A 27,182-nucleotide genomic window follows, 5' to 3' on the forward strand; every position below is an offset into this window, starting at 1 on the left:
AGGAATTGGCTGGATGGTCGTATCCAGAGGGTAATGGTCAATGGCTTGATGGCCTGATGGAGAACAGTGACGAGTGGTGTCCCTCAGGGATCTGTACTGGGGCAGTGCTGTTCAATATATTCATCAGTGACACAGACAGAGGGATTGAGTTCACCCTCAGCAAGTTTGCAGATGACACCAAGCTGAGTGGTGCAGTCAACATGCCTGAGGGATGTGATGCCATCCAGAGGGATCTGGACAGGCTGGAGAGGTAGGTCTGTGTGAACCTCATGAGGTTCAACAAGGACAAGTGCAGGGTCCTGCACTTGGGTCGGGGTAATCCCCAGTATCAGTACAGGCTGGGGGATGAAGGGATTGTGTGCAGCCTTGCTGAGAAGGACTTGGGAGTACTGATAGAAGAAAAGCTGGACATGAGCTGGCAATGTGCACTTGCAGCCCAGCATACAGTTGGCCTTCTGGGCTGCATCAAAAGCATGGCCAGCAGGTCGAGAGAGGGGATTCTGCCCCTCTACTCTGCTCTGGTACCTTCGGCTGGGGCTGCACGGCTAGAAGGCGCGTCCCCTGGGTGGTGGATAGGGGATCCCTCTCTGGAGGGTGCACCGGATAAAATTGAAGAAGGTGCCGCGAACCAATGCAGCCTGAGGGAAGGCCACCCTGACAGAAAAACCACTGGCCCTCCAAGTCATGGGGGTTGGGCAGGACGCCAACTACCTCCTCCCGGAAAAAAAAAATAAAAAGTTGCAGAAATGACGAGCATCAATTTTCTGAGATGGAGAAAATCAGTAATGAAGTGAGGAGGAGGAGATGGAACTGGATCGGTCATGTTTTGAGGAAAAAAACAACAGAAGACTGCGCTGTGGCCCTTGGGACTCCAGAGCACGCAGCCGCAGACCGATCGAAGTGGAAGAACAATGTTCGCGCCTTGTGTGCCTCCTGGCACTGAGAGAATTCAGATTCAGATTCAGACTCTGCTCTGGTGAGATGCCACCTGCAGTACTGCATCTGGCTCTGGGGTCCTCAGCACAGGAAGGACATGGACCTGTTGGAGAGCGTCCAGAGAAGGGTCACAAATGATCAGAGGGATGGAGCACCTCTCCTATGAGGAAAGGCTGAAAAAGCTGGGGTTGTTCAGCCTGGAGAAGAGAAGGCTACGGGGAGACCTTATTACAGCCTTTCAATACTTAAAGGGGGCTTATAAGAAAGATAGGGACAGACTTTTTAGCAGAGCCAGTAGTGATAAGATGAGGGGCAATGGTTTTAAACTAAAAGAGGGTAGATTCAGACTGGATATAAGGGAGAAATTTTTTACAATGAGGGTAGTGAAACACTGGAACAGGTTGCCCAGAGAGGTGGTAGATGCCCCATCCTTGGTAACGTTCAAGGTCAGGCTGGATGGGGCTCTGAGCAACCTGATCGAGTTGAAGATGTGCCTGCCCATTGCAGGGGGGCTGGACTAGATGGCTTTTAAAGGTCCCTTCCATCCCAAAGGATTCTATGATTCTATGATTCACATCTGGGCATGTTAAGTGTTTCCAGCCATGGAGACTACCTACCCTGTTAAAATTTTTGAGCATCCTCATTGTGAAGTGTTTTCTACCACCTAATAGGAATTCCCTTTGTTGCAGCTTGTGACATTTACATTTCATCCTCTTGCTATGCATAGAAACAGTGTGAATTATATACTACAGAGTCTTTAGAGTTGTTGCAACTCATTAAACTAGATGCCAAGTCTATTTCCTTGACTCGGTGTCCCTTCATCTTTTGCATCATTTTTTGGTAAGCAGTGCAGAGATGGTCGGCCTCTGTCATCAAGGGATAGACGGACTGTACAACAGCTAGAAGAGAGACTAAGGACACTTCGAAGAAGAGAGAGGCATCTGGAGTCTATTGAGAAAAGCTGGTGGACGAAGTTCTGTGAAGCTATCCGACCTCTAAAGGTAAAACTTTTTCTTACTTTTTGAGACTTAAATTGGAATAACTTCCAGCTTTCTTCTTCCCATATAAATCATAGGTTAAGTTTATCGGTTATCAGTTATCATCCTGAATATCAACTGCTTTTTTTTTTTTATTACTATTAACTACACAATGACAGTCCTATAGCAAGCTGTGTTTGAGCTCCTGGAAAACCTTTTACTTTGCCTAAAATACGATTAAGATTGAAACAGAGCAAGTCCTAGCTGATCTACTATAGTGCCACTGCCATAGAAAATGTGAATATCTTATCTTTTCTCAGGCATGTGAAAATGGGAAGAAGAGAAGGAAGAATTCTGTAGATGTCAGGTAGCTTAGGTTAATCTAAATCACATGTAGCCAGCAAAAGTGAGAGATATTTGATTTGATGAGAATATATGCATTTGGAATGAGCATTGTGCCAAGTAATTACTTGATCAATAGTAAGCTAGCTGCATAGAGCTTACATCTTGATGCTTAACTGGTGCAAAAGAGATTGTTACTGGGGTAAAGCTTTGATCTTGGTCTCTTTTTGATCTTACGACTTTGATTTTAATGGATACCTGGTTTTAAAAAACAGTACTTTTATGGAACAGTATTGCCATATAAAGTATTTTTTGCCAACTAGATGTAGGAAGAAATTCTAGCATTATTTCAAACTGTAGGCTGCACTTTGAAAAGCTGAGGGAGGGCTATAAGCAATTTCCTCTAACACCATTGCTACTGTTAATGCTGAGTACCGATGGAAATGAGCTGAAATTGCAGTTGAACAAAAGCTGTCAGTGTGAAATTCTTAGTGGAGTTATCTTTCTATGATACATTAGAAATCTAGACTTAGCTCTTTCATTTAAAGGACAAATATCCCTAAATATTCACTTTAACAGTTTGGATGCTTTGATTCAGAATAGCTTGTGTAGTTTCTTTAACTTTTCACATTAACCTGAAATTTTGAGATTGGCCATATCTATTGTCTGTAGGACTTTAACAGTTCATTGTGTTCTCGTAGGATAGTATATAATATCATTAATTACTTACAGATTATCACTCTACAGTCAGGATGGTATTCCAGTGTCTCTTTGTTCTTGTGGTCTGAATGCTTTTGATTCTCTCAGTAACTGTGACAGTCACTGTGAATTCTTAAGAATAGCAGATTAAAGGGGAGTTACAGGTGGATAACTTTTCCTGACAGATTTTCACTTAGAATAGGGTTGTGCTATGAAGCATGTTGCAAAACTTGTTTACTTTGACTTTTCTTTGAGCTGTCCTGTGAAGGTGATAATATCCATCACTTAACATCTTAACTCTTGCAGGACTGTTTTGCTGTTACTTTAATAGTATTTGAGTTGTCTTTGCACATATATAACTTGTCAATCGTTCAGTTAGTCTTTCATGAAAAGAATGAGATCTTTTAATATCTATATATAATACTTCTGATCAATGTAGAAGTGCAGAAAAATATCTTGGAGCTTTGCTTATTACTTTACAATAGTCCTATCTTTAGTGCAACTTGTATATTATTGTTCAAGAATGTGGCTATTTCTCAGACTTCGAGAGAAGTTCCATCTGTTGTGAGGCAAGTACTAGATATGGAGAATGCTATTTCTGCTGTGTTTGCGATGGTCAGGTTTATGGGAGTTGCAGGCTTACTGGGACTGACAGAATAGAGTAACGTGTTCAGGAATAGCACTTAGTCTTGGAGGTCTTTTACAGTGTTAACTTTGTGTCTACATTTAGACTTCTATAATCATATTGTCATTCCATAGTGTCCTCCTATATTCTTGCTCTAATTATTTTGTTACTGCTAAGTATCTATTACCATGTGATTTGTTGTTAAACAAAGCCAAAACTTTTTTTCTCTGAAGAGTAAGCTTTCTTTGACATGGAATAAAGTAAATTTTGAGAACTGTTTTACTAAATCAAACTCAGAGATGAAGTTGTTAATTTTTCAGTTTAGTCAAAAGCAACACATCTGGAAGATCCCAAGGAAATGAGTAATGGTCAGCATGGGATTGTCAAGTAATGTCAAACTAGTCTAATTTCTTTCTACAAAATATAATCTTTCCTGTAGATAGCAAATCTACTGCTTCTCCTTTATTATGGTTTCTCACACTTTTATCTGATACTCTCAGCAGCAAGAGGAGTGTGGTATAGTCAAAGGAAGAGGTATAAAAACTGTTCAGGGGAAAAAAAAAAAACTCCAGAGCACATAGTTATGTTTGCTCAATATATAAACAAGACTATAGGCTGTGAAACATGGAAGTCTACTCAACAATGGTAAGTTGGGGGTGTTGCATCATTTTTTCATAGGGTACTTCAAAACAGTTGTGAACCAAGTGAAGAGATGCCTGAGGTGAGTAATGTAAGAAAATGAAGGACTCCATTTTGAAGATTGAGACCTGTTTGAACAGAGCATGCTCATGCTTAGCCCCATGCAGGAACTTAAAGGCATTGACATCAGTTCAAATATATGGAGGTTACTACAAAGAGAATAGTGTTCTGATAGAGTGGTACACTTGGACTCTAGCAAGAGAGAGAGAAACTGTTCTCCTGTCTAATCTTAAGGATAATGAGGACTTTGTATAGCTGTGTCAGTCTCTCCACTTGCTGCTGAAGGCCTTCAGAGAAGCATAGGTACAGTTAATGCTGTCTTGAGGATGGATGGCTAGGGTATTCCTTTTTTTTTTTTTTTTTTCCCAGAGGGGAAATTGTAGGCAATTGCTTGGATAACAGCCATGCTGGCAGAGTGAGTGCAGACAGTAGGTGCTGTCAGGACACAGTTTAGTTACCTCAAAGAGGTGATGTGGCTAAACTGACAGGCTTTCTACCTGCATTCACAGCTGCATCTTCTACATCAGAGAGGTTGGCAACATGACAAGCAAGAGGTGTGAATATTTCATGTCCTAAGTTTAAATAGTGATAACTTAATACTAAGCGTTTGGCTTCATCTAACAATCAATTTTAACCAGTGTTTGCCAGGTTACCTGAAACTTCCTGGAAAGTAGGTTGTATCATGCAATAGTGTGGTGGGTTGGCTTGGCTGGCTGCCAAATGCCCACCCAGCTGCTCTCTCATCCCCATCAGCTGGATGGGGGAGGAAATAAGATGGAAAAAGGTGTGGGTCGAGATAGACAGGGCAGTTGCTTACCAGTTGCTGTCATGGGCAAAACAGAGTTGAAGAAAATTTGCCAATTAAAATTGATTTGAATGGTAAAAAGCAAAGACTGTTAAAAACGCCTTCCTGCCCCCCACCCACTCTTGCCCTGGCTCAACTTCCCTCCTTTAGTCCTGACTCTGGATTGGCACAGTGGGGATGAGGAATAGGGATTTGGCATCAGTCCATGACACCTCCTCACATGTTGTCCCTGTTCCAGCATGGGTCTACTCCATGGGCTGCAGTTCAGAAGAACCTGCTTCAGCATGTGGGATATCTATAGGTTGTAGCTTCCTTCAGAAAATATCCAATTGTTCTGGTGTGTGATTATCTGCTTTAGCTGCTTGCTTACTCAACTGTGTAGAGGCTTTCTACTAAGATGCCAAAGGAACCCATTTCAGGCAGCAGTGTAAGTTGTACTCATTTTTTTAATATCTGCAGTCTTGCATGAAAACAAGGTTCACTGTTTTTTGGCAGTTACTTGTGTGCCTACTAGCTTGTACAACAGATTGTAGATTAGAAGACCCAAGCAGACACTTAGAAGTGATCAAGGTGATGTAAGTGCAAGGCAGCAGCTCTGAAACCTGTTCTGTAGCAAATGATTGAGTACAGGTGGGTATGGGTCTGTATTTTGTAGCTGAGGGATATGAGGAAGTGGCCTGGAAATGGAGCAGTTCAAACTGGTTGTAGTGGAAGAGGTAACATAGTTTGAGGTATGGTTGCATTGAAGTCCTGCTTTCAAAAGGACTAGGGAGTAGAAAGTAAGATTGTCCTGCATTGAAAGTCAGACTTCTCTTAATATAGATCAGAGGTTGCTTTCTGGTTTGTGTTTTGGTTTTTTTATGACCTTACTAAATTCCTCTGTGTGTTGTTGGCTGAAATCCAGGCTTTTTGTTTTCACCTGTTCTAGTACTAAAAGCTTTTCAGCATTAGTTGATAAATAGTCCTGCTATGAGAACAAGAGGTTTTGATTAAGCGCTGTCCTTTCCTTTGAAGCTGAACACGTACTCATGTTCTCAGGGGCTTGGATTCCTTCTCATTTATGCTGGGACACAAAGCAAAACTGTTTTGTAAATTTTCATGGCGAAGTGTATCTAGACTCTTTGAAGGTATTCTAATTGGTTTAAAGCTAGTAAACAGCAGTATGGTAGTGTCCCAATAAGATTGTGGGTGACAGATTTGTTCTTTGCTATAGGTGACAAGTAAAAGGCAACAGTGAGTGTATAGCTCCTGCTACAGTGTTCTTACTAGCCTATCTTAGGCTTTATGTGAGGGGGGAAGGAAAGGAAGTACTTATTCTTTCCCTTACCGAGATACCAAAAGATACCCAACTGGATTTTTTTTTTTAAGTTGGGTTGATACCACTTGATAAGGCTTAGCCAGACTCTAAGTTGCAAACTCAGCTACTAGTCTGAGTGTTGGTATTCTCTTAATTATTGGCCAAGAGCTGGTTAACAGACTAGAAATGAGGTGTTGATTGGTCTGTAATCAGTTGAGGTACAAGGAAAATCCAGGTAAGAACACAAAGACCCCTTCTGTGAAAGGCCTAAGTGAACTGATGTTCTCAAATTGTGTAAATGTAGGTTGGTGTTAATTGCAAATCATTTATGGTTCAGTAGTCTTAATACCACTGTGGAAATATAGAATGAACTAAGGTAGAATGAAGGTGTTTAATATTAGCCTTTTCAATCTCATATTTAATGGGACTGCAGTTGAGGTTAAAATGAGAAAAGGAGTGCTTTTTCAACCACTTATCTACTGCGAAGAGTGTTCTGCATCACTTCAGAAGACAGACATATATTCCAGAGGAGATCTGGATACCTGTCTACTGGCCATAGTTGGCAGAAGGTAATGAAGTAAAGCAAGCTTTATGCTCTTGGTCTTAATAGTTTTTAAACATTTATTTCCTGTACGACTAATACCTAGTGGGAGTTTGCTGTTGAGAGGTAAAATCTTAGTACACTTAAATATGTGGAAATGCACAAGTTAATACTTACCTTGATATTAGTCTCTAAATCTATACCTAATAAGGCCTACGTAATTTGAGTTGTTTTATAAGTGGTGTTCTAATATTGTGTTTGAGTTTGCAGATGGAAGCTCATCTTCAGAATTTAATGAACAATAATAGTGTTGTAACTCTGAATATCTTTAATGAGCAGCTGTAATAAAATTCTTAACCTTTTCAAGATGGCTGTGTGCCAAGTTTTAAGGTTAATAAAGTAATTTAAACTATGAAACTACCTCATTCATGTGGAAGACCATGCATTGTGTTCCTGCATATAGAATTTGGAAATAAGTCTGTCTAGGTTGCCTCAATTCTAGCAATCCGAAAACATTGTTTTTGGAAGTTCAACATGCTTATCTGAGCATATACTGTGACTAGATTTCTAGGAAAATATAGTGAACCTGTTGGAGCTGTAACTGAATGGGTTTGCTATTTGGGCTCATTTTTGTGCACCATCCCCTAACACCCCATCCCCCCACACAAAAAAAGAAAAAGATTGTGAGGGAGAAAACCTGCCAAAGAAATGGAGAATGATTTCCTGAACTCGCTTGTAGCCCAGGAAAAACAATAGGAGGTACTCTTGTTGAGGACAGCTTGGAGAACGAAGTCCCTGGCTTGAGTGCTGTATTTGGTAGGCATAGTAAAAACACTTTCCTGTGTTTTAATTAAGATTTTAAGGAGCAACCTTATTTCTCGGAATCTACTTGATTCAGACCATTGATAGAACTGAAAGAAACGAAGCCACTTTTGAAAGAAGGTGGCTTCTTCCTCTAAAGATAGAAATGAGAAGGGAATGGGGATAACAGAAGGTACAGGTTTCAGAGTATTACTTTCAGTTCTCTAAACTTACTGCTAAGTGGCCTGGATTTTTCCTGTTTAAAATATACTTTTCATACTTTGACTATATTCAAGGACTAAATCATCTAGCTTTTTAAGCTGTTTGCTTATTTTAATCTAGCCCTTAAAACCTGAAAAATCTGAATGCTCAAACCCAGCTTAACTGCTGATATGGTTGGTCTACAAAATCTTCACTTACTCCTGGTAAACTTAATTTAGTGTTTCATATGCCCCCTTGGCTTAGCCAAGAAATTCTGTTCTTATTTTGTATATCAGGCAGTTCTGTATTAGTGTGCAAAAGCTTACAAAAAAGCCTGCTATTGTTGGTTTGAAAAAACAATAGCAGTATGTGATTTATAGTGGTCCTTAAAAAAATTTTTACTTGTACTTATCTATGCTTATGACTTGCTAAATAACTGCAGCTGTTACACTGTTTTGGTTTCAAAATCTTGAATAGGGTAGGCACTCCAAAGGAAGATTATGGGGCAAATGACTCAGTACAGCTAAAGGGGTATGGAATCATAATCACTTGTGGATAGATAATGTTTTAGAATAATAGTATTTAAGTAGCACTTATTAGATTTTCTTGAAACTCAAGTATTTTTCCTACTACCTTAGTATTTATAAGCATCTCTTTTTTTTTTTTCTAGTCCATTCTCAAGTCTTCACATAACTTCAGAGTTAAATTTCTAGGTGACTTAAACCTTTGAGGCAAAATACTTTTTAAAGTTGATGATTTCTAGAACTTGAACCTTCAAAATTGCTTTGAAATACTCAATACTGATGAATAACTGAGAGGACTCGCAGGCAGAAGGAAGAAAAAAGTAGGCCTGGTATTTAGACTTGGTTACTTGAGTTTTACATCACTCCCTCCAAGTGATTTGGTCACTGTGTGTTTCTGAGTAGAGCTACGAAAGGGAGCTCTCACTTGGGAAGGGTGAGATGTTCCTTGTGAGCTGTGCATGGGTTGCCTCCTGTTGGAAGGTAAGCACACAGGCATGGTGGCTGAGGGAAACAAACTCTTATTTCCCTTAAATATATACACGCATTGGGTTCAATTAAGGTTTTCCGTATAATATAGGAAGTACAGGTTGTGCATTCTGCTAAATGCTGTATTCATTTAATATAACATCTCATCTGCCTACTTATGGGTAGACTTCTGTATTGCACTATAGCATGTGATAAACTTTAATGCTTGATTCTGAGCTTAGTGTATCCACAGAGGAAGAGGTGGTTCTCGTCTTAGATGATGAACTTCTTAAATGCTTGACATAAACCCTGTTTAACAGAGTAAACATTTTGTTAGCACTGCTCTGAAGTATTTACCAAAAAGTTACTGTTTCAAGTGTGTTTGAGCTCTGAGGTGGTCCAAGATCATTAGTCCTTTATTGAAACTGCTCTTGTCTGCACTTGTATCAACTGCAAGCACTTGCAGCTAAATTGTAATAATTCTTTACTTCTAGATTGTGTGGGGAGTATTCTTCATCATTGTGGCACTGCTCTTCACCGTCTCTCTGTTTTTGTCAAAGTAAGTACATTTCAGCATTTTTCTTAACCACTTAAACTACATAGTTTTTGCTCTAACATCAAAATCAGGGGTGGTTTGCTTCAAGAGTCAGCCCACTTTTCTATGCTGCATTTCTGTAACTAGAGCTGCATTTCTCATTATAATAGTGTATCTTGAAACTGAGTAAAATGTGCTAAAACAGATTAAAAAAAAGGACATGGTTCAGCTTGATTGAGTGTATGCTGTTGAAAACAGTTATGATTTAGCAGAAAAATTAAGCATCTATGTTAAGTTCAATTCAGACTACAGAAGTATTCTGATTGTTTGAATGAATCTTAATGCATGTAGGTACTTCTTGGGCTGGCTAACAGGTGCTTAAGTCCTTGCAGTAAATGACATGTATAATCCATTACGATGTGTATTACATTGTAATTGTTTCATGGTGTTGAACGCAATATAGCCAGCTGCAAATCTGGTGGATTTCAATGAAGATTGACACTAACCAGAGGTCTCAGATGTTGGCATTTCTAATTTTTCAGACTGGGCAAATAAGCTCTATGACCCAACTAGGGAAAAGCTAAAATGCCAAGGAGATGCAGAAATCAATATACCTTTTCATAGGGCAAGTGTAATGACTGTGGTAAAACAAAGCATATGTCTATATAGATATGAAAAAGCTGTCAGTCTCTGGGCTTAGTTCAGCTTTTCTGAGCTGCCCTTTTAAAGTAAACTGAAGACAAAGCTCTGGGAGAACCATAGTACTTACCCAGTTTTTCTTAATTACTGCAGTTTGGACAAAGCTCTGCATTCTGCTGGCTTCGACTCAGGATTTATAATTTTAGGAACTAATCTGACCAATCCATTGAATATGCTGTTACCTGTTCTTCAAACAGTAAGTAAAAAAATTGGTCATATTCAGTGGATGGAAGCCAAAGTCAGTTGCTGGAGGAAGGTGGTGCTTGAAACTGACTTTCATCTGTTGCGAACATAGTGGCAATGAAGAATGACATCACTTTTAGTTGTCATACATCAAATAAAAGCAACTTTCTCCCATGCCCTACCTATATTCTAGTTGTTTGTGTACTTGATAGTTTATCCACCTTAAGTGAAGTAAATGCACTTTTTCACTTTTTAATATATTTATTGCACCTTGAAAGATATATTGTGCTCTGTGCCATTATGTATGTTATAGTAATGCCTTAGTCTTTGAAACAAACCCAGCATAAGAACAAATGTCTGTTAACTTCAGTAGGGTTGGAAGGCAACAAGGCCACATACAAATTTGGCAATCAGTCATGGGTAAGCTAAGAAAGAGAAAAGCCTTAATGTAAGCTAGTGCTTTACTCTCCCCTAGTTGAGTTCTTTCTGTATTCTTGGTATAATGGGTTGGCACAATGCATTGCTTCCCCATGGTTTCTAAAACTATTCAACACCTAAGTGTGCAGTTTGCTGAGAAAAGTAGTGTTCAGCAGCAGTATTATCTCAAGCTGTTATTAATATAAATATAAAAATCAAGTTTTATATGCAAATATGTTTGGAAATATTCACAAATAGAATGCCTATACAGTTTTAAAATTGTTGCCACTGTGGCCTTTCTTTTAAAAGTACTCTCAGAATGGAATTAAGTATTTCTCGGCCTAAAAATGTATAACACTTCAAAATTAAGGCAAGTTTTAAATTAAGAAAAATACTCAGTGGCTTTCCCAAACTAATTGTGTAAGCTCTATTAGCAGCAAGCTATATTAGCTGGCTCCAAATACAGCTATGTAAAACTCTTAAATGGAAGGACTCTTACTACCTCAGATACTATAAGTAGAAACTACTTATTTAGCTTTAAGTGAGGGAAGAGCTTGTCTTCTAGTTTGAACATCTTGTCTTTTTAACTGCTTCTGTTCTTCTTGTTTTAGGTTTTTCCACTTGATTATATTCTTATTACAACTATTGTTATGTACTTTATCTTCACTTCAATGGCAGGGATTCGAAATATGGGTATATGGTTCTTCTGGATAAGGGTAAATATGACTTAAGAGTTTAGTTTATAATACTTTGTAAGATGTTTAACAAATATGTGATATTCAATATGTTTAATAAATAGTCATTATTTATGTACTTCTTCATAAGTACTGGATGTTGCAAATACAGACAATGCTATGTCTAATGAGTGTTAGAAGCCTATTGTACAATTTTCACTGCTTTTGAAAGGTGTTCTGTGTTGCTAAGTTATCAGACCAAAACTGATGTTTTAGTTTAATAGTGAGCTGACTCTTTCAAGTGTTTAATCAGTGGCACTTTGGCTTCTGACTTTTCTAAGTTAAACCCATATGGTTTTGATATACTGGAAGTATTATTGAATTTTGTGGTCAAAATCTGTAATGTGCATGCAGTCAGTAGTGCTTGAATTGCTTTTTAGGTGGCAAGCAAGTTCATCTAGCTTGATAAGACATGAAACAGTACAGTGATGGTATGGCATATCTAAATATGAAGCAAAAAATATATTACTATATTTGAAAAAGCAGCTTTGTATCCAACAGTATGCCATTCATGCCTGTGATGCTTGGTTAAATATTTCCCTGCTTCTGTGCCTACTTTCCCTTTAATACTATCATGCTTTCATGTGGTGGCACCCCAAAATTGTGAACAGTGACCCTGAGTCCTTGCACTGAGTTGAGATTGGCGGCTGGTTTTGGTCTTCCATCACTTACCCCTCAGCTGCCAGCTTCTTTACCCTAATATGGTACTTAGGTTGAGCCTTTGGGGATTACAGAATGGTGTGGTATCTACAGGGTAACAATGAGGGATTATATTGTTCCCTGCAGTGTAAGGTGGAAAAGACACCACCGTATGGTGCACAAGTTTTCTCAGAGCCTGGCAACACTCTCATAACTCCCTCCTCTATTTCTAGATCTGATTAGAGGTGTAGTGATAGATGTCGTCTCACCCTGCTTGAAGGACACAATGTTCTTTGACAAATGAAGGCAGTTTATCAGTGATAGGCAACATCATTTAAATCTTGCTGCTAGCTGCTGGTTTATAAATATTCTGGGTCATTAATACAAAAACCAGTTAATTTGGTTAAATAGCTGTGCTTTGAAATTCAGGTAAATGCACCTGAAAACCTGCTTTGACTCATTGGAATTAAGTTGCCAGAGGGTAATTTTAGCAGCCTCCTACTTCTGTCAGTAGAATTAAAGCTGTTACTTGAATTAAAGAGGATTTTAAATGTCTTCAGGAAAAAAAAGATTTTTTCATTATGTTAATATCTGTATGTTTTCTGTTTTTAGCTTTATAAAATCAGACGAGGAAAAACACGACCTCAAGCACTCTTGTTTCTCTGTATGATACTTCTGTTGATAGTTCTTCATACAAGTTACATGATCTACAGTCTTGCCCCTCAGTATGTAATGTACGGAAGCCAAAAATACCTGGTACAGGTGAGATGTAATACTTTCTTTTAAAAAAACAATCTTGCCTTCTGTATCAAAAATGTACTGCTTACAGTGACTTTTAAAGCCAGGTCCATTCTCAGTTTTGAAGACTCTTTTGTAGCCAGCTTTTTTTAACTACCAGTAGGTCTCTTGATAAGACACAAATCAGAAACTGGTTATACTATGTATAACACAACTCCTAGATTATCTTCAGGCAGTGTAAAGCTTTGAATATTGCTTTACTTCTTTTGGTAAGACAGCTGCTAGCTTCCACTAGATTTTGTACTGGTACGCTTAGGTTGCTGAGTGACTGCAATGAAGATTAGTTTTAGTGTGTAAGGCTCTCTATAGACTGAAAGCAATGTTGTTGTTCTGCAGTTGATAGGTTTTATGTGCATATTTGTGGGAAATTACAAGGATAACTTGGTACAGGAGAGGATAATAAGAATGAAGCTGAGTATGTCCTAATTAATCACATTTTGGACACTTTGGACTGTCCAACTTCATGAAACTCATTGCAGTTCTTGTTCTCTAAAATCTTATAGAATAAAGTAGTTAACATTAGTCTCTGCTTTTGTTATTGCACTTTAGTGTACTTCAAGGTTTGGGTTTTTAAAGTCTTTCATCTTCTTTACCTGAAGGCTTTAATTCTTGTATTTCATCTTTAGTTTGAATGGAGGCCTGCATATTTATGGGGAAGTTCCAAGTTACACATCATAAGCATCTTGAGGGGTTCTATGGCCAGCTGTTTACCAAGATATGGTATCCTACAGGGGGAGGCTTTGCTAGATCTCATCTTGCAAGTGTAGACAACTAATCGGGTCATGAACTGGTTACTCATGTTCAGGCACACTGAAGTCCAGATCTCTTGATGTGCTGTTTGAGGTTTAAGTATAAGTTTCACAAAGACAAAACAATTGAGCCAGAGTGGTTGGGAGAAGGGATTTAAATGAGACTGAAGTAACTGAGTGCTGCTTTGAGCATTTGGAATACTTCTGTTAGTTTTCCAGAAGGCTGTGCCTCTGGGAGAAGGACAGACTGCTTTAAAAAAAACAATCACCCACCAGCCTTCTTTGGCTGAAAATATTTAGTGAAATGTGTAACTTATCACTATTGATTCTTTTAGTTTAAACTGAAGAGTAGATGCAGAATACTTTGAGCAAAAGGATTACAAGGAGAAATTGAAGTTGAAGTAGTGTTAAACATGCTAGAGAAGAGGTACCTTATCAACTTAAATGTGCTCAGTGGATGTGGTAGAACTGCCACTGCAGGAACTGAAGCATTCAATAAATGCTACTTTTCTGTTGTCTTTACATCTAAATTGTGTCTGGTAATGGGAGGTTTGTGATATCCTGATATCAATCCAAGCACAATAATAGAATTGCTGTAGGGGACTTGAATATTTGGTATTTAGGAAGTTTAATGCATTTTTAGTGGATTTTATGCTAGATATAACTAATATAAAATAAACATGCTTAGGCATCTATAAATTGGCTCAACTTGTCAGAGTTAGGGTAGTAACAGCAAGAAACTAAGCTGAGAAGTGGTTTGCTTCTATGGTGAGTTTACATAGAACTTCTGGCATGATTACTTACTGTATATGTAGCCTAGAACATCATATAGCTATATCTGAGTTAGTTATGAGCTTAAGTACCTGCAAAAGGCAGTTTGTTGCTTGTTTTTTATATTGCAGACTGATAGTATGTGTTTAATTACAGTGCAGAACCATTGTGGGTGGAAGGGTGGGAAGGACAATTTCATTAAGGATCCTACAAAGGTGGTCTCTAAGCCTTTAGTGACCTGGGAAAAGAATCCTTCATGATAAAGCTTGCAGATAACATGGAAGATTGAAGAGAAGCAAGTAATAAACACTGTAGCTAGCAGTTTGTTTTGCTTTATGAATAAAATGGCAATGTTTCCATAAAACGTGTGTATATTGAGGGGGGCAGGAGGACTGGGACTTAAACAGCTAACATGCAAGTGTTTGTTATGACAAATAGTATCTGAACATAGATTTATAGTTTGTAATGAAAAGGGCCAAGAGAATGGAGCACAGCAGTAGGGAGGCTCTTATGTCATTCAAACAGCTACTGAAATACAATCCTGGTCAGCACTGCAAGAAGGATTAGCCGGAATGGTTGAGTAGAGCTACAACTTCTCATTTAAAGGATTAAAAAAATGTTATGCTCAAGATAGCCATCCTGGGTCTTTAGCTTCTTATGTCCCATTTCAAAGAGCTGTGTTTAAAGTGCATAAAGTGACTTGGATAAAACTGTTTTTATTGTTAAAATAACATGAGGCATAAAGAGTATGCTGGTAAATTACATCTGGACTTCTCTAGCATACCAAGTAAATACAAGGTTTTTAGACCACATCCTCTCAAAGAATCTTTCAGAATGTACTAGACACATTTTCTGTCTGACTACCCTGATAACTGGATGTTACATTTTTGTATTTTGAAATGAGGAGAGATGGTGTCTGGGAATGAAGAGGAATGACAGATTTTTCCATGCATGTCAGCAATGAGGAGGTTCTTAAGAGTTATGAATTGGTTATTATGGAACTGAGGAGTGGCCAGGAACATACACAGGAACTGGACAAGTGAAATACATTTTGTGCCTATGGCAAGCTTCCTGATGATGGAAGCTTTATGCACCAGTTTGCTTGGACGGTCCAGATTTTCATTGCTCTTGCACACCACTGTCAGTTTCATCATTTAAAATAACACCACTGGTAATCAACACTGTACAGGACCAGGCAATAAATAAGCAATATTTCAAGTCAGCCTAGTGGATGAGCAGGCTGATAAACATATATGTCAGAATCTGGTGGCTCCCAAAAAGACTGTGTAAAACGAACACTTCCCCCTTTTCTTTGCTCTATAGTAATTCCCAATCTAGTAACCTGTCAAACTGATTTGTAACCAAAGTCTATAGTGATGCATTAGACAGGTTAGAATCCTGTTTGAATCTTGAACTCTTTGGAGGTTGTTACTCTTGACAAAGCCTTTTAACTTTGAAGTGCTGTTGACTTTTCCTGATAATCTAATATATGTAGAAAAATGGAGCTCTTGTGAGGCAATTAATGTTAGCTAAACCTGGGCTACTTGCTTTATTTGTTGGGATGTTCAAAGCACATGTCACCAATTAATCGAAAGTGTCTCAGGTATGATATCTGTAGAAAACTTTTGAAAGCTTCTTTTGGATACAGTACCCTTACTAACTGAGGTCATATGTCGGGCTTTGGTCAGCTTGCATAGCTCTTCAAACATTGAGGAATGCTTGGTTTCATCTCTTAAGACAACCTTTGTAACATCTGCTAAACAGCCATGAGTCTCTTTATAGCCTTTCACAAAGGTAGCAAGTTCTGTCTGCATCCAGGCTGCATTCTTGGCTTTGTAGCAAAAATGTAACTTTGCCCATACTTGAAGTGTAATTGTTATTTCTGTTCAAGAAGGCCAAGTTTTTTTCCATTTGTCTGAAAGAAAGACCACTGCTTGCTGATGCTTCTACCTAGTGGACCTGTAAGACTTCACTGTCCCAGACAGGAATTAAAAGGCCAGCATTTGCCATAGGTGACACTGGTACTTTTCCCCAGGTGAGGGCCAGAGCAGCAGCAGTCACTTTCCTTCCTCAGCCTTCACATAGATAATCTGGAGGAGTGGAGCTAAGCTGCAAGACACTGAGTGTCTCCGTTGTCATCAACAGAAATCCAGAAGTATGCCTTAGATGGCCAAGTGTGCAAACAGATCTTTTTAAGTTCTTGATCCTGAACATAAGCAGGAACAAATTATCTAAGTGTAACAGGCTGTAACCTAACCCTTTATATGATAGCTTGCAATTTCCTTAAGTGGCCAAAAATGCGTCAGCTCTTGAAGCACACATACTGAGTTACTGTACTTGGTTTTGTCTCCTGCTTGTCCTTGAGGCATCCTGCTTTCAGCTTTGGACGGGATGTGATAACTGGAACACGAGAGTTTTACTCTGACAATACTCATACTAAAAATGCCTGAGACTTGAGTGCTCTACTGTGTAATGCGAAGTAACTTATTTTGAGGAATTCTTCTGTAGACACATCTCTACTGTCATTTATGCGTCTTTTCCATGTCCAGTCACTTCCTCCGTGCCCTGTGGGGCAAAAGGGGCTCTATGCTGATACTAAAGTGCTGAGATGACAGCATTGAGGGCAAAGCTCTCATACCTTTTCTGGGAAATCAGCACAACTTGGGTGCCTCTGAAGTGCCTGAATACTAATGCACGCAGCAGGGGAAGCAAAGGAGGAGTTAGAAGTTTGCATGCAGTTGCAGGTCTACAGTCTCACTGGGATCAGAGACGTGGTGAAATAGCTCACACAACTGGACTGCTGCTGTGGCTAGGTGTGGGCTCTAAGAGGGACAGACTGGGATGGCCGGTACGGAGAGGTGACTTTTATGTGAGAGAGCAGTAGGAAAGCATGGAGTTTTGCTTTGGGATGGCTAAGCCAGTGAAGTGCTTATGGGTTAGGATTAGAGGGCAGATCAGCATGGGTGATATTGTCTGTTACAGGCTACCTGATGAGGAGGAAGTAGCAGGTGATCCCTTAAGACACCTGTAAATAACTTAATGTTCCTAGTCCCTGGTCCTCATAGGAGGCTTGAGCCACCCAGGTATCTTCTGGAAAAGCAGCACAGTTGAGCACAAGCAATGCAGGAGGCTTCTGGAATGCACAGATGCCAACTTCCTGATACAGGCAATTGAGGAGCTGAAATAAGGAGATGCTGTCTTGAACCTGGTGCTGAAAACAAGGAAGAAGTGATCAAGGGCAGTCTTGGCTGCAGTGAGCATGAAATAGTGAAAGTTCAGGATCCTAAGAGGAAAGAACAGGGCAAATAGTAATATCACAACCCTGGACTCAGGAGAGCAGATTTTGACCTGTTCAGGGACCTGCTTGGAAGAGTTCTAGCATGTAGAAACCAATTCTGTGCTGGCAAAGGTGGTGATTTTTTTTTCTTTAATTTCTTTCACTGGATGAAGTGATACTGAACTCTTGCTGAATCTTACCATAAATATTATTAGATTTTACTTAATCCTTTAATATAAGTAATAACTTCCAAATTATTTCTTTTCTGTGTGAGTTACCTTTATGTAAGACTACTTTTGCTTTGTTTAATACCTGTGTAGTTTGCTTTGTGTAATACTACTTGTATATTGAAGAATCTTAAATTTGAATGTTAGAAATTCTAGCTATGTAAAAATGAAAATGGTGTTCAGCTGATAAGAGTTCGAGATTACCATTCCTCTTAGCATGGCAAATGTGGTTCTTAATTTTTATTAGGAAGGGTTAATACCATGAAATGCTTTACTTTATCTCTTTTGGAATATGTATTTCATTTTTTTCATGTCTGTTTTGTGAAAAGGTAGAAAACTTTCAGTGGACCTTTACAAGATTTTTTTGCCTTGTGTAGGAGAGAAGAAAGGATTGCTAGGGAAAGAGAGGCTGGTTTTATGACTTTAAGGTACACCCTAGTGCCTTAAGCTTGTGGAAAGCATTTAGAGTTGAATCCAGATATGTCACAAGTCTTAAATTATAGGAGTGTTCATGGAGAACAAGAATGATATCAAACCTAGAAAAAAGCATAGATGTTATCAAAGGAAACCTGCAGGTCTAGCTATTGTTGCATGTTGTATTTTAAATTCCCACTATTTTAAAATCAAAATGAATAAAGATAAGGAAGACAAAGTTTTTGAAATGGCAAGTTTCTGATTGTTCTGTGCTTTTTGTATGCCCCTGTATAATTGTACAATCTCTAATGCTGTTCTTTTGAAAGAAGCACTCTCTCTGACTGAGCACTATAAGCTGTAATGGTTACAGCCAGCTGGAATACCTCCTGGAGCTGGACCACTGCTAAATGTACACTGAATAATTGAAATTTCATATCTTCTGTTCTTATCCTATTGTTTCTATCTACACATTGTCCTCTTACTTTTTGTTCCACTTTAGTTCCCGATTCCTGTGCCTAGTCATACTCCTTTTGGATCAGTTTCTTCTAAGGCAGTAGTGATCTCCACGCTTCCATGTGTTTGCATGAAATGAAGTTAACTGTTCATACAAACTGCTGCTTTTTAGGATGGACACTTGATTGTTTTTCTTGAATGTTCAGAGTGACAGCTGAATTTATTCAATATTGATAAACTTTGTCAATTAAGTTGTCAGAGAAACACTTGATTTTATGTGCCAGCTTGTACGGATTTCTGGTAGGTTTTAAGGCATGTTTTCTTCAGCCTGAAGGAGGAAAGGTGTTGACCCTTACTGATTTCTTTAAAGGGCTTTCTGTTTAGGAAATCATGAGGGTGAAAGTAAGTACAGTAGAGATGAGACCCTCTGAAGTGAGCTAGTCTATGAAGAAATCAATGTAGTACAAAGGATTTGCATTGGACTCTGCTAAAATTAATCACTGATTATTCAAAAGTAAGTGTGGTACATAAAGAGTTCATGTAGCCTCTGAAAGGGTCAGGTTTGCAAAGATTTGAGATGTTTAAAAGGGGTTTCAATTTGGGGTTTCAATTTGGGGTTTCAATTTGGGGTTTCAATTTGGGGTTTCAATTTGGGGTTTCAATTTGGGGTTTCAATTTGGGGTTTCAATTTGGGGTTTCAATTTGGGGTTTCAATTTGGGGTTTCAATTTGGGGTTTCAATTTGGGGTTTCAATTTGGGGTTTCAATTTGGGGTTTCAATTTGGGGTTTCAATAGTTCACTTCAGCATAACTTGTCTTCTTCCACTCTGGCTGTCTAAGTATATTGGATACTATCATCTGGCTTTTGGACCAGAAGTAAACTGTATTCGGTATCATTATGCAAGCCTAACACTTCCATGGTATCTTCATCACCAAAGTTGAATTCCAAATTAATTTTATGCACAGTTAAGAGGTCTAATTTCAGAGATAGTTTTGTTTTTCATGAGTCTTCAAAAAGAACACAAGCTATTGATTTTTTTTCTAGATGAAAATGTATTTAGAAATGTTCGTGTTGTACCACTTACAGCTTACTCTGCGCATATTGTTCAAAACCAATCTTAATCCTTTTGACTATTGTAAGAGGTTTGTCAAAGCCTTTTTTATAAAATAATTTATTGGGAGATGTGTTTATTTCGGGGACTATCATTGTGTATGGAAGAACATTGCTGGTAGACTAGTGTACTAATTTTCTATATTTATAACGCAGAGTAATAAGACAATTGATGGCCAGCCAAGGAATGTAACAACATTTGTATCTAAAGACTGTGATGCAGATGCACCTGAAGGTAAGATGAATTTCTTGTATGTCCTATGTTACATGTGCATGCTCAGCTGTTATAAGCAGCTCAGTCTCTTCATGGCTTTGATTTGCTTTGGTCTAATATGAAGCTTATGGCTTATTTCATTGGAAGAAATGATGATTTTTAGTAGAAACAGTATGTAACAATGCATTCCAGTTAACTTTAAAATCCCCCATTTGCTTTAATCTGTATGTAGAAGACCTTAAAAATAAACCCTAGCTGGTGAATAGTTTAGCATCTGAAGTGTCACTTCAGTGTATATGTTTATCATGCAAACATGCAGAGGATTCTATTAAATTTCACAATGTACTCAAGAAAACTAAGATCTGAACTTCTCAGTGCAACTTTACAGATAATAAAAATTGCAGAATGCTCTTAAGATATAAATATGGGCTGTTCCATGAGCAACAATGACAGTGGAACTTGACATCTTAAGCTATTTTCCTGTAATCCTCTTGCTCTTAATTTATCATTCCCTATAACATCCAGTATAAGTCTTGCTCATCAGTGTTATTAACCATCCCTTTTTGACCAGTTACTTGGGCAGAAGATATATTGTGGATATTCCAGAGCTGTGAGTCGTGACTAGCAAGCAGACAGATAATTGTGGAGCTTTCTTTGACTTTCCATCTATGCAGGCCTTAATGTTGATTTTTTTTTTTGAGAGAATGGTAACATTTTATTTAATCTTTATTCCTCTATGAAACTTGGCTAAAACTGGGAATGAGTTTTAGCCTCGTTTCTTTAAAAAAAAAAAAAGCTAACTGAAATCATGCTGGATTTGTTTTTTACAATGTTACCTTTCCCCTTTCTTTCCCTCTGTATATAAACAATTTTTGCACTTTGAATTGCGCTAGCCATTGCAATACTGATACTGCTGTTTAAGGTCATCATCAATTTCATCAATTGCTTTGGTCTCTTGTTTAAAAAAATTGATCTCAGAAAAAGATTTATGGCCTTCAGAATGGTCCAGATTTTTTCAGGGTGAAGCCCTCAATTCTTCTCTCTGGCAAGCTTTCAGCTCCTCTGTATAAAGAGGAGTTGAATTATGTATGCGTTTATATACTTATAAAAAGGCTTGACAGTGTTTGTTAATTGATAGAAAAGATAAATAGTTGTCCTGTATTCTCATCTTATTATCAGACTTCTGTAATTACTGAATTCTGACTATGCTTCTAGAACTTCTTAGCAGCTTCTCAGGTTTTCTTTCCTACTTGTGTTATTGGGAAAGATAAATATTTAATTTTAAACAATTTTTGTACTAGTGGAGATAACTGGACCATTTAGTTCTTCATTCCCAATCTATCAGGCTGTGCTCTCTCTTGCAAGGTGGTTCCCTTGTATTTAAACTCATCTTCAAATTCAGTATGTAGGTGTTAGTCTTATTCCTGGTGGTTTGTATCATTTCCCAAGGGAGGCGTATTTTTCTCCTGTCTCCTCCATACTTCAAACATCATTCATCCACCTTTATTTTTGATGGCTAGTTTTAGACTTAATGCGGTTTTAAGTGTTTTGATATTTTGACAAAGGTAATCATTCACTTCATATTTAAGCTGCTATATTTTTGTGACTAAAAATATAAGCTCTTCTGTGGCAGAGTTTAGAAGAACAAAATCTGTCATCTTTCAAAATGAGATCACTTTGAGCAGGTTGTACAGATCTTTGTTTCTTGTAAACAGCTTCTCAGCTTGGCTAGTATTTGCTGGGAGAAGAATATACTCACTGGCATCAATAAGCTCATTAGTCTTGACTTTTTTTGGGAGAAATTCAAATAGGCTGATTTCCTCAGACTTTGTTGCTTAATCATAGTAACTGGGGTTGGATTGAAATAAACTTCCTAAATTGCACCTATGCTTGATGATGTATTTTGAGTACTTTCAGTACTTCGCGTGATATTTTTCCTAATTTGCTTTGATCAGTGGAAACAATATAGCTGGTGCTTAAAACTAGTGTTCTGATGTGCTGAACACAAGAGATGGCCTGTGTAAATGATTAGCTTTGGTTAACATGTGCTGTTGCACTGGGTATCTTTGAGTCATGTTCTCCTTCCTTAATAGGAAAGAGATGGGAAAGGTATTGATATGCTGTCCTATGCTAGCCTAGTGTAAGTAGAAGATGGATGGATATTTCTTAAATGTGAATGTTAACATGATCAGAAGGCTATAGTGGAGTTCTATCAATTACAGATACAGTCAGGCCATTAAAGTGTTTTTATAAATGAAAGAAAAGTTTCTTTTGTAATGCTCAACTCTTAAAAAAAAAAAAAAGAAGTTGCATTAGTGAAAACACTTTATTCACTGTTTCATCCAGTCAATTTTAGAAAGTGGAAGTGTAATGCTTGCCTTGAAATACCTGCCACTTTTAATACCTGATAACGAAAAGTAATGAAAATAACTGTTGTAGATACTACTCTTATGCTCTGCGATCAGATAGAATCTGTTGGCAAGTGAAACATTTCAAAGGTAGGAACTAATTTTTAAATACAATTTCTCTTGTTTTTCAGGGTACTAGAGCAAAAATAGATGCAACTAACTTCAAGTTAGGATGAACATTGCCTAAGCACTTGTAGTTTTTATTGACTTACCTGGTACTAGGGTTTTATCTTATGTAAACCACTGAACTGGAACTAAATGCAAATATTGATTTGTCTTCTCAGCACTTACGTTATTTTGTTTTATTTAAACTGAATTAATTCTAACAGGTGTTTTTCCTTAAACATAAAACAGACTATGACCTTTTAATGGCTGTGCTGATAGATAAGCTTATAGCAATCTGCTCTGTTTTATTGAATACTCAGACATTGTAGATATGATCTCTACTTACTGTAAATAAGTACATTTTTTTCTTTGAGATGGTAGAAGAGACCTGATCTGATCTTGTTGTAGCAACTAATACTCTCAAAAACTTCAATATTGTTAAAACTTTAGGCTTTAGTGGGCAATGTGTTCTATATGTATTTCAAACCAGTGTTTGGCTTGATGAAAAGGACAATTACACTTTCTGAAGAGACATAACGCAGTTAAAATACAATCTTAAAAAACACACTCTGAAGTATTTACGGTTAAATATATAATTCATCTGCTTTCATGCAGCAAATCTTGGCTGTATTTACTCCTGGTACACAGGAAGTGAACCTGCTTTTTACTGAATGCCAGAGGCCATGATAGCATAACTGCATGAAACAGAACAGAAGCCAAAAAGTAAGAGTAGGCTACATCTTATAACTCAATAAAGTATCTTTTCTTAGTTACATTTAGGCATCTTGCACAAAAGGCTTGTGTTTTGCTTAACTTAGACTTTTCAAAAGCTTTTTAAATAGTCTTTTGGAGCAACAAATTTAATATTTTTTATAGGCAAAAAAGCATTAGTTTTCAGTGTTCAATACAGTTGGGCAAAGGCCTCATTTGATCGTTGTTTTCAAGGACTACTGCCAGCTGTTGGGTGCACAATTCTGTTGAGCATAAGGTCAAGCAAAGGAGTTCAATTATGTGATTAAGACTCTTGCAGCTGGACTAATGCATTGAAAACTTGGTATAGGTTTAGCTAAACAGTTTAATGAGATTTAATGTAATGAGCAATCACTCAGCTGCAAGCCTGTGTACAAGACTTTTACCAACCTTAATTATGAGATCTGATAAACACTATCTGCCTCTTTCCAGACTAGAAAACCATGGAAGTTGTTTTTTAAGCATCATTCACTTTAGATTAAGAACATGCTATGAATCCCACTTGACTTGGATTCTCTCATTTCCTTAATTGGGGAAATGAGCCTTACCTGAGGCCTGCTAAATGCTGGGTACAGTCTATCTGCTGGGCCTTTTGCGTAGACCTGCACTGGCTCCAACTGCATGTAAAGTGGGAAAGAAAAAAGGTTATCTCTATTTCTAAGGCTTTGAACTGAGCAAGACTTACTGGGCTAATTAGATCTGTGCCTTCCTATAGGACTCTTTTGTCGGGTGGAAATCAACAAGTGCAAGACCTCAGGCTTCATTTTAGCCTGAATAAAGACTAGATGTAGACATTACTCAAGCTGGAAAGGAACCCCAAATATGAATGCTAAAACAGGAGCATATTCTTTGTTTCCTCAGAGAAATCCAGGAGGCAGGCAAAGTGAAAGCACAAGCAAGTTGCTAAGAACCTTCAACATTAGTAATTTTGTGTTAAGTATCTTATGACCATAGATTGCCACTTCCAAATGGTTGTTTTAAATTAATTTGCAAAGTCATAAAATGCTTCACAAAAAGCCCAAATGAGGATTTTAGCAAGGACTTCATCCATTTTCCTGTTACTTTACTGAATGACCTTACTAGTACTTTACCCTGAATCTCTACTTATACCTAACAGTATTGAAATCCTCTATAATCATGAGAACTCAATATAAATAGGCACAATGGTGCATGTTTGGCTGCAGAAAGCCCTGTTTGGCAGCTGTAAATAGTATGAGTAGCTAAGAGTGCAGTGAATCTTTTTCTACAGTACCTTGTTCATGGATGCAGTTGTAGAAACATCAATTCCTACAATTTTTTCTGCACCCCACCACTGTGGACAGATGTGAGCTGCTCTGAACTACCCCTATTCTCCCTCCAAGAGATTGTAACTGGAGAGAGAAGAGGCTGCATTTACTAAATATTCTGAAATGTTAAATGGAGTTTAGCAGTAAAGCCATTGCATATTTTCATCTTGGATCAACATCCTAGTTCTGCTGCCAGCTGGATTTAAGCCCAACAGTAAAGCGATATGCTCTAATATTATCAGTACTTTGGAATAAGAGTTGAAGCTCCTTGCAGAGGATTGAGGGGTATGCACACATTCTTAAAAGGAAGTAATGAACCCAGTGTAAGAACCCCTTTGAGTAAGAAACCTACCAACACTTTGTCTACAAAATGCCTTTTAATAAAGGCAGTTCTCTTACCAAAAGAAGGCATCATATTTGGCCTCACTATAAATAGCAATGCCACCAAATCTTTTCATCACTGAGAAACATTAATTACAACATGTACTGGAAATATTTTCAATGAAATGTTGGGAGCTGCTTCTGCTGGTGTAATCAAATCATCTTTTTATCTTGGTACAGACAGCTGATGAATTCACTACATAACATGCTCAAGGACAGCCATGCAGAAAACTTAGACAGCAGCCTGTAACTACAGCTGGTGAAGCTGCATACAGATGTTACCTGTCCGTCTTCAAATATACATTGCCCAACAGAATTAGAATGGATCCATTCATGAAGATGGTCTCTTTCACTGCCTAGGACATGTCCTGCAGCTAGGTTGGCTGAATGACATTGGACTGGGCAAATCCTGTCTGAACTGAGAGAAACTTGACTGGATTACAGTCAATTGTATCATAAATTATGTGTCTGAAGGAGGCAGAAGATGAGAAGGGATGGGAAGGAAGCCATTGTTTTTGGAGCATCATTAATGAGAAAATCACTAAATCACATCCAACTTCTTATTTAAAAGAATTTGGCATTGGGTTTTAAGTTTGACTCTTTAATGATAGTCATAACTAGTTTTGTTCTCCAGAGAATAAGTAAGGTATTCCAGCACTGAAAGTTGCCCTACTTTGTCAAATGCTTCTGAGTGTTAGCTGGCTATAAATAGTTCTGTCTACGGACAGAATATGGGCTGCTCTGTGTAAGGATATTAAGAGGTCAAGATCAAGCTGTTAAAATATCTTCTTTCTCCCCATCTTCCAAATTCTTTTCCATGTAGCATGATCTCAGGATGGGGGAAACGATGAATACTTCTCACACAGGACAGGCATGCTTCTTAAGTGGTCAGCTAAAGACAGTATGAGGCAAGTAGAAAGGACATGACAAAAATGAGGTTAACATTGAAGGTCAAGTGGTGTAATGTAGTTTCAAGAAGTCTGAAATGTCTGGGTGTAAGTTGAAGCTTGTACCAAGCTGATACTGGAAAATGTGGTAGGTAGCTATTGGAAAGTGTTTTGATTAGAATGAAAATGATAGGTTATGCTGTCCATTGACTGCTTGCTTTCTGGAATCTTGTATCCATGTTTATCCCTAGGGTATTGCCTTTGAAGTTTATCAACTGTGTCTTTAAAATAAGAATTGTTGCCTTTAGTTACTTAAGATGTTCAAGGGAGACTCAGAAAACACATCTTGCAGGAGTTCAAATTTAAGTCAGTAGTTTAAAGGCAAGAAATAGCAATTACATGGCTTGTGTACAAATGCATCTGGCCAGTGTTTGTAATCAACCTAAATTGTACATAGTGTTTCAAAAGGTATCTAATTTCAACAAACACAGAGAACACTTTTTCCCTCTGCAGGCTGATCCAATGGCTTATTGCTTCCCTGTAGAAAAAGGATGCTGTCTCTGTTTGGAATTAACATGGCTTCAGATTTTAGTCATTGGTTAATGCTGTACCTTTTCACCACACACATGGCCTTGTAGCATTAGTATTTTATTCACTTGAAGGTATTTAATAAACATTAAAATCAAGTCATCCTTTAAACTTATGAAAAATGAGATTAACAGGTTTAGCTCTTTGAATCTCATTAAGTGGTTTTCCTTTAGTCTGTTAATACATGCAAATCTTGGCACCCTCTCAGATTCTCTGTAACCAAACTAAAATAGAAAACTTATAGCTGGGTACAATTTTCCATTGTAATGCCATAGCTGTGCTAGGATGAACTCCAAATCTAAAATGACAAAAAGAGGGGCTGATAAGCTCTTCGAATGTATTGAGGCAAGTGGTGAGAACTCTTACCTATGTTTAGCTACAGCCTGTTTGTGCTTGCTGGTTTGTAAGATCTAGTACCCTTTTTCTGCAACTAAATCCTCTATTTCCTGTTCAGGCATGCCACTTTGTTTAAATTTGACTATTGGAAAAAATGTTTGTGACCCAGATTGCTCAATAGGACTTTGTTCTCATTATTTAGCATTCAGAAACATTGCTGACTAGTGAATTTTTTTTCCTCTCCTTTCAGCACAAAATCTTGGAGGCTCTTACTGGAAGCCTCCTTATGCTATGAAGTCCTGCTAGCAC

The 27,182-nt window shown here is 38.0% G+C and overlaps 1 protein-coding gene across 2 annotated transcripts in view; it reads left to right on the top strand.

The window, feature by feature from the left end:
* The window catches only part of LMBRD1 (LMBR1 domain containing 1), a 93,190-nt gene that overhangs the window by 52,974 nt on the left and 13,034 nt on the right, over nt 1–27,182 (top strand). For both annotated transcript variants that reach the window (XM_082305563.1, XM_082305562.1), the window contains exons 9-14: nt 1,785–1,937; nt 9,407–9,471; nt 10,240–10,342; nt 11,358–11,462; nt 12,732–12,881; nt 20,075–20,153. In XM_082305563.1, coding sequence (XP_082161689.1) covers nt 1,785–1,937; nt 9,407–9,471; nt 10,240–10,342; nt 11,358–11,462; nt 12,732–12,881; nt 20,075–20,153 — 655 coding nt within the window. The remainder of the gene's footprint in view (nt 1–1,784; nt 1,938–9,406; nt 9,472–10,239; nt 10,343–11,357; nt 11,463–12,731; nt 12,882–20,074; nt 20,154–27,182) is intronic.

The sequence above is a fragment of the Platalea leucorodia genome, assembly GCF_965183815.1.
Source record: "Platalea leucorodia genome assembly, chromosome: 3".
NCBI lineage: Eukaryota > Metazoa > Chordata > Aves > Pelecaniformes > Threskiornithidae > Platalea > Platalea leucorodia.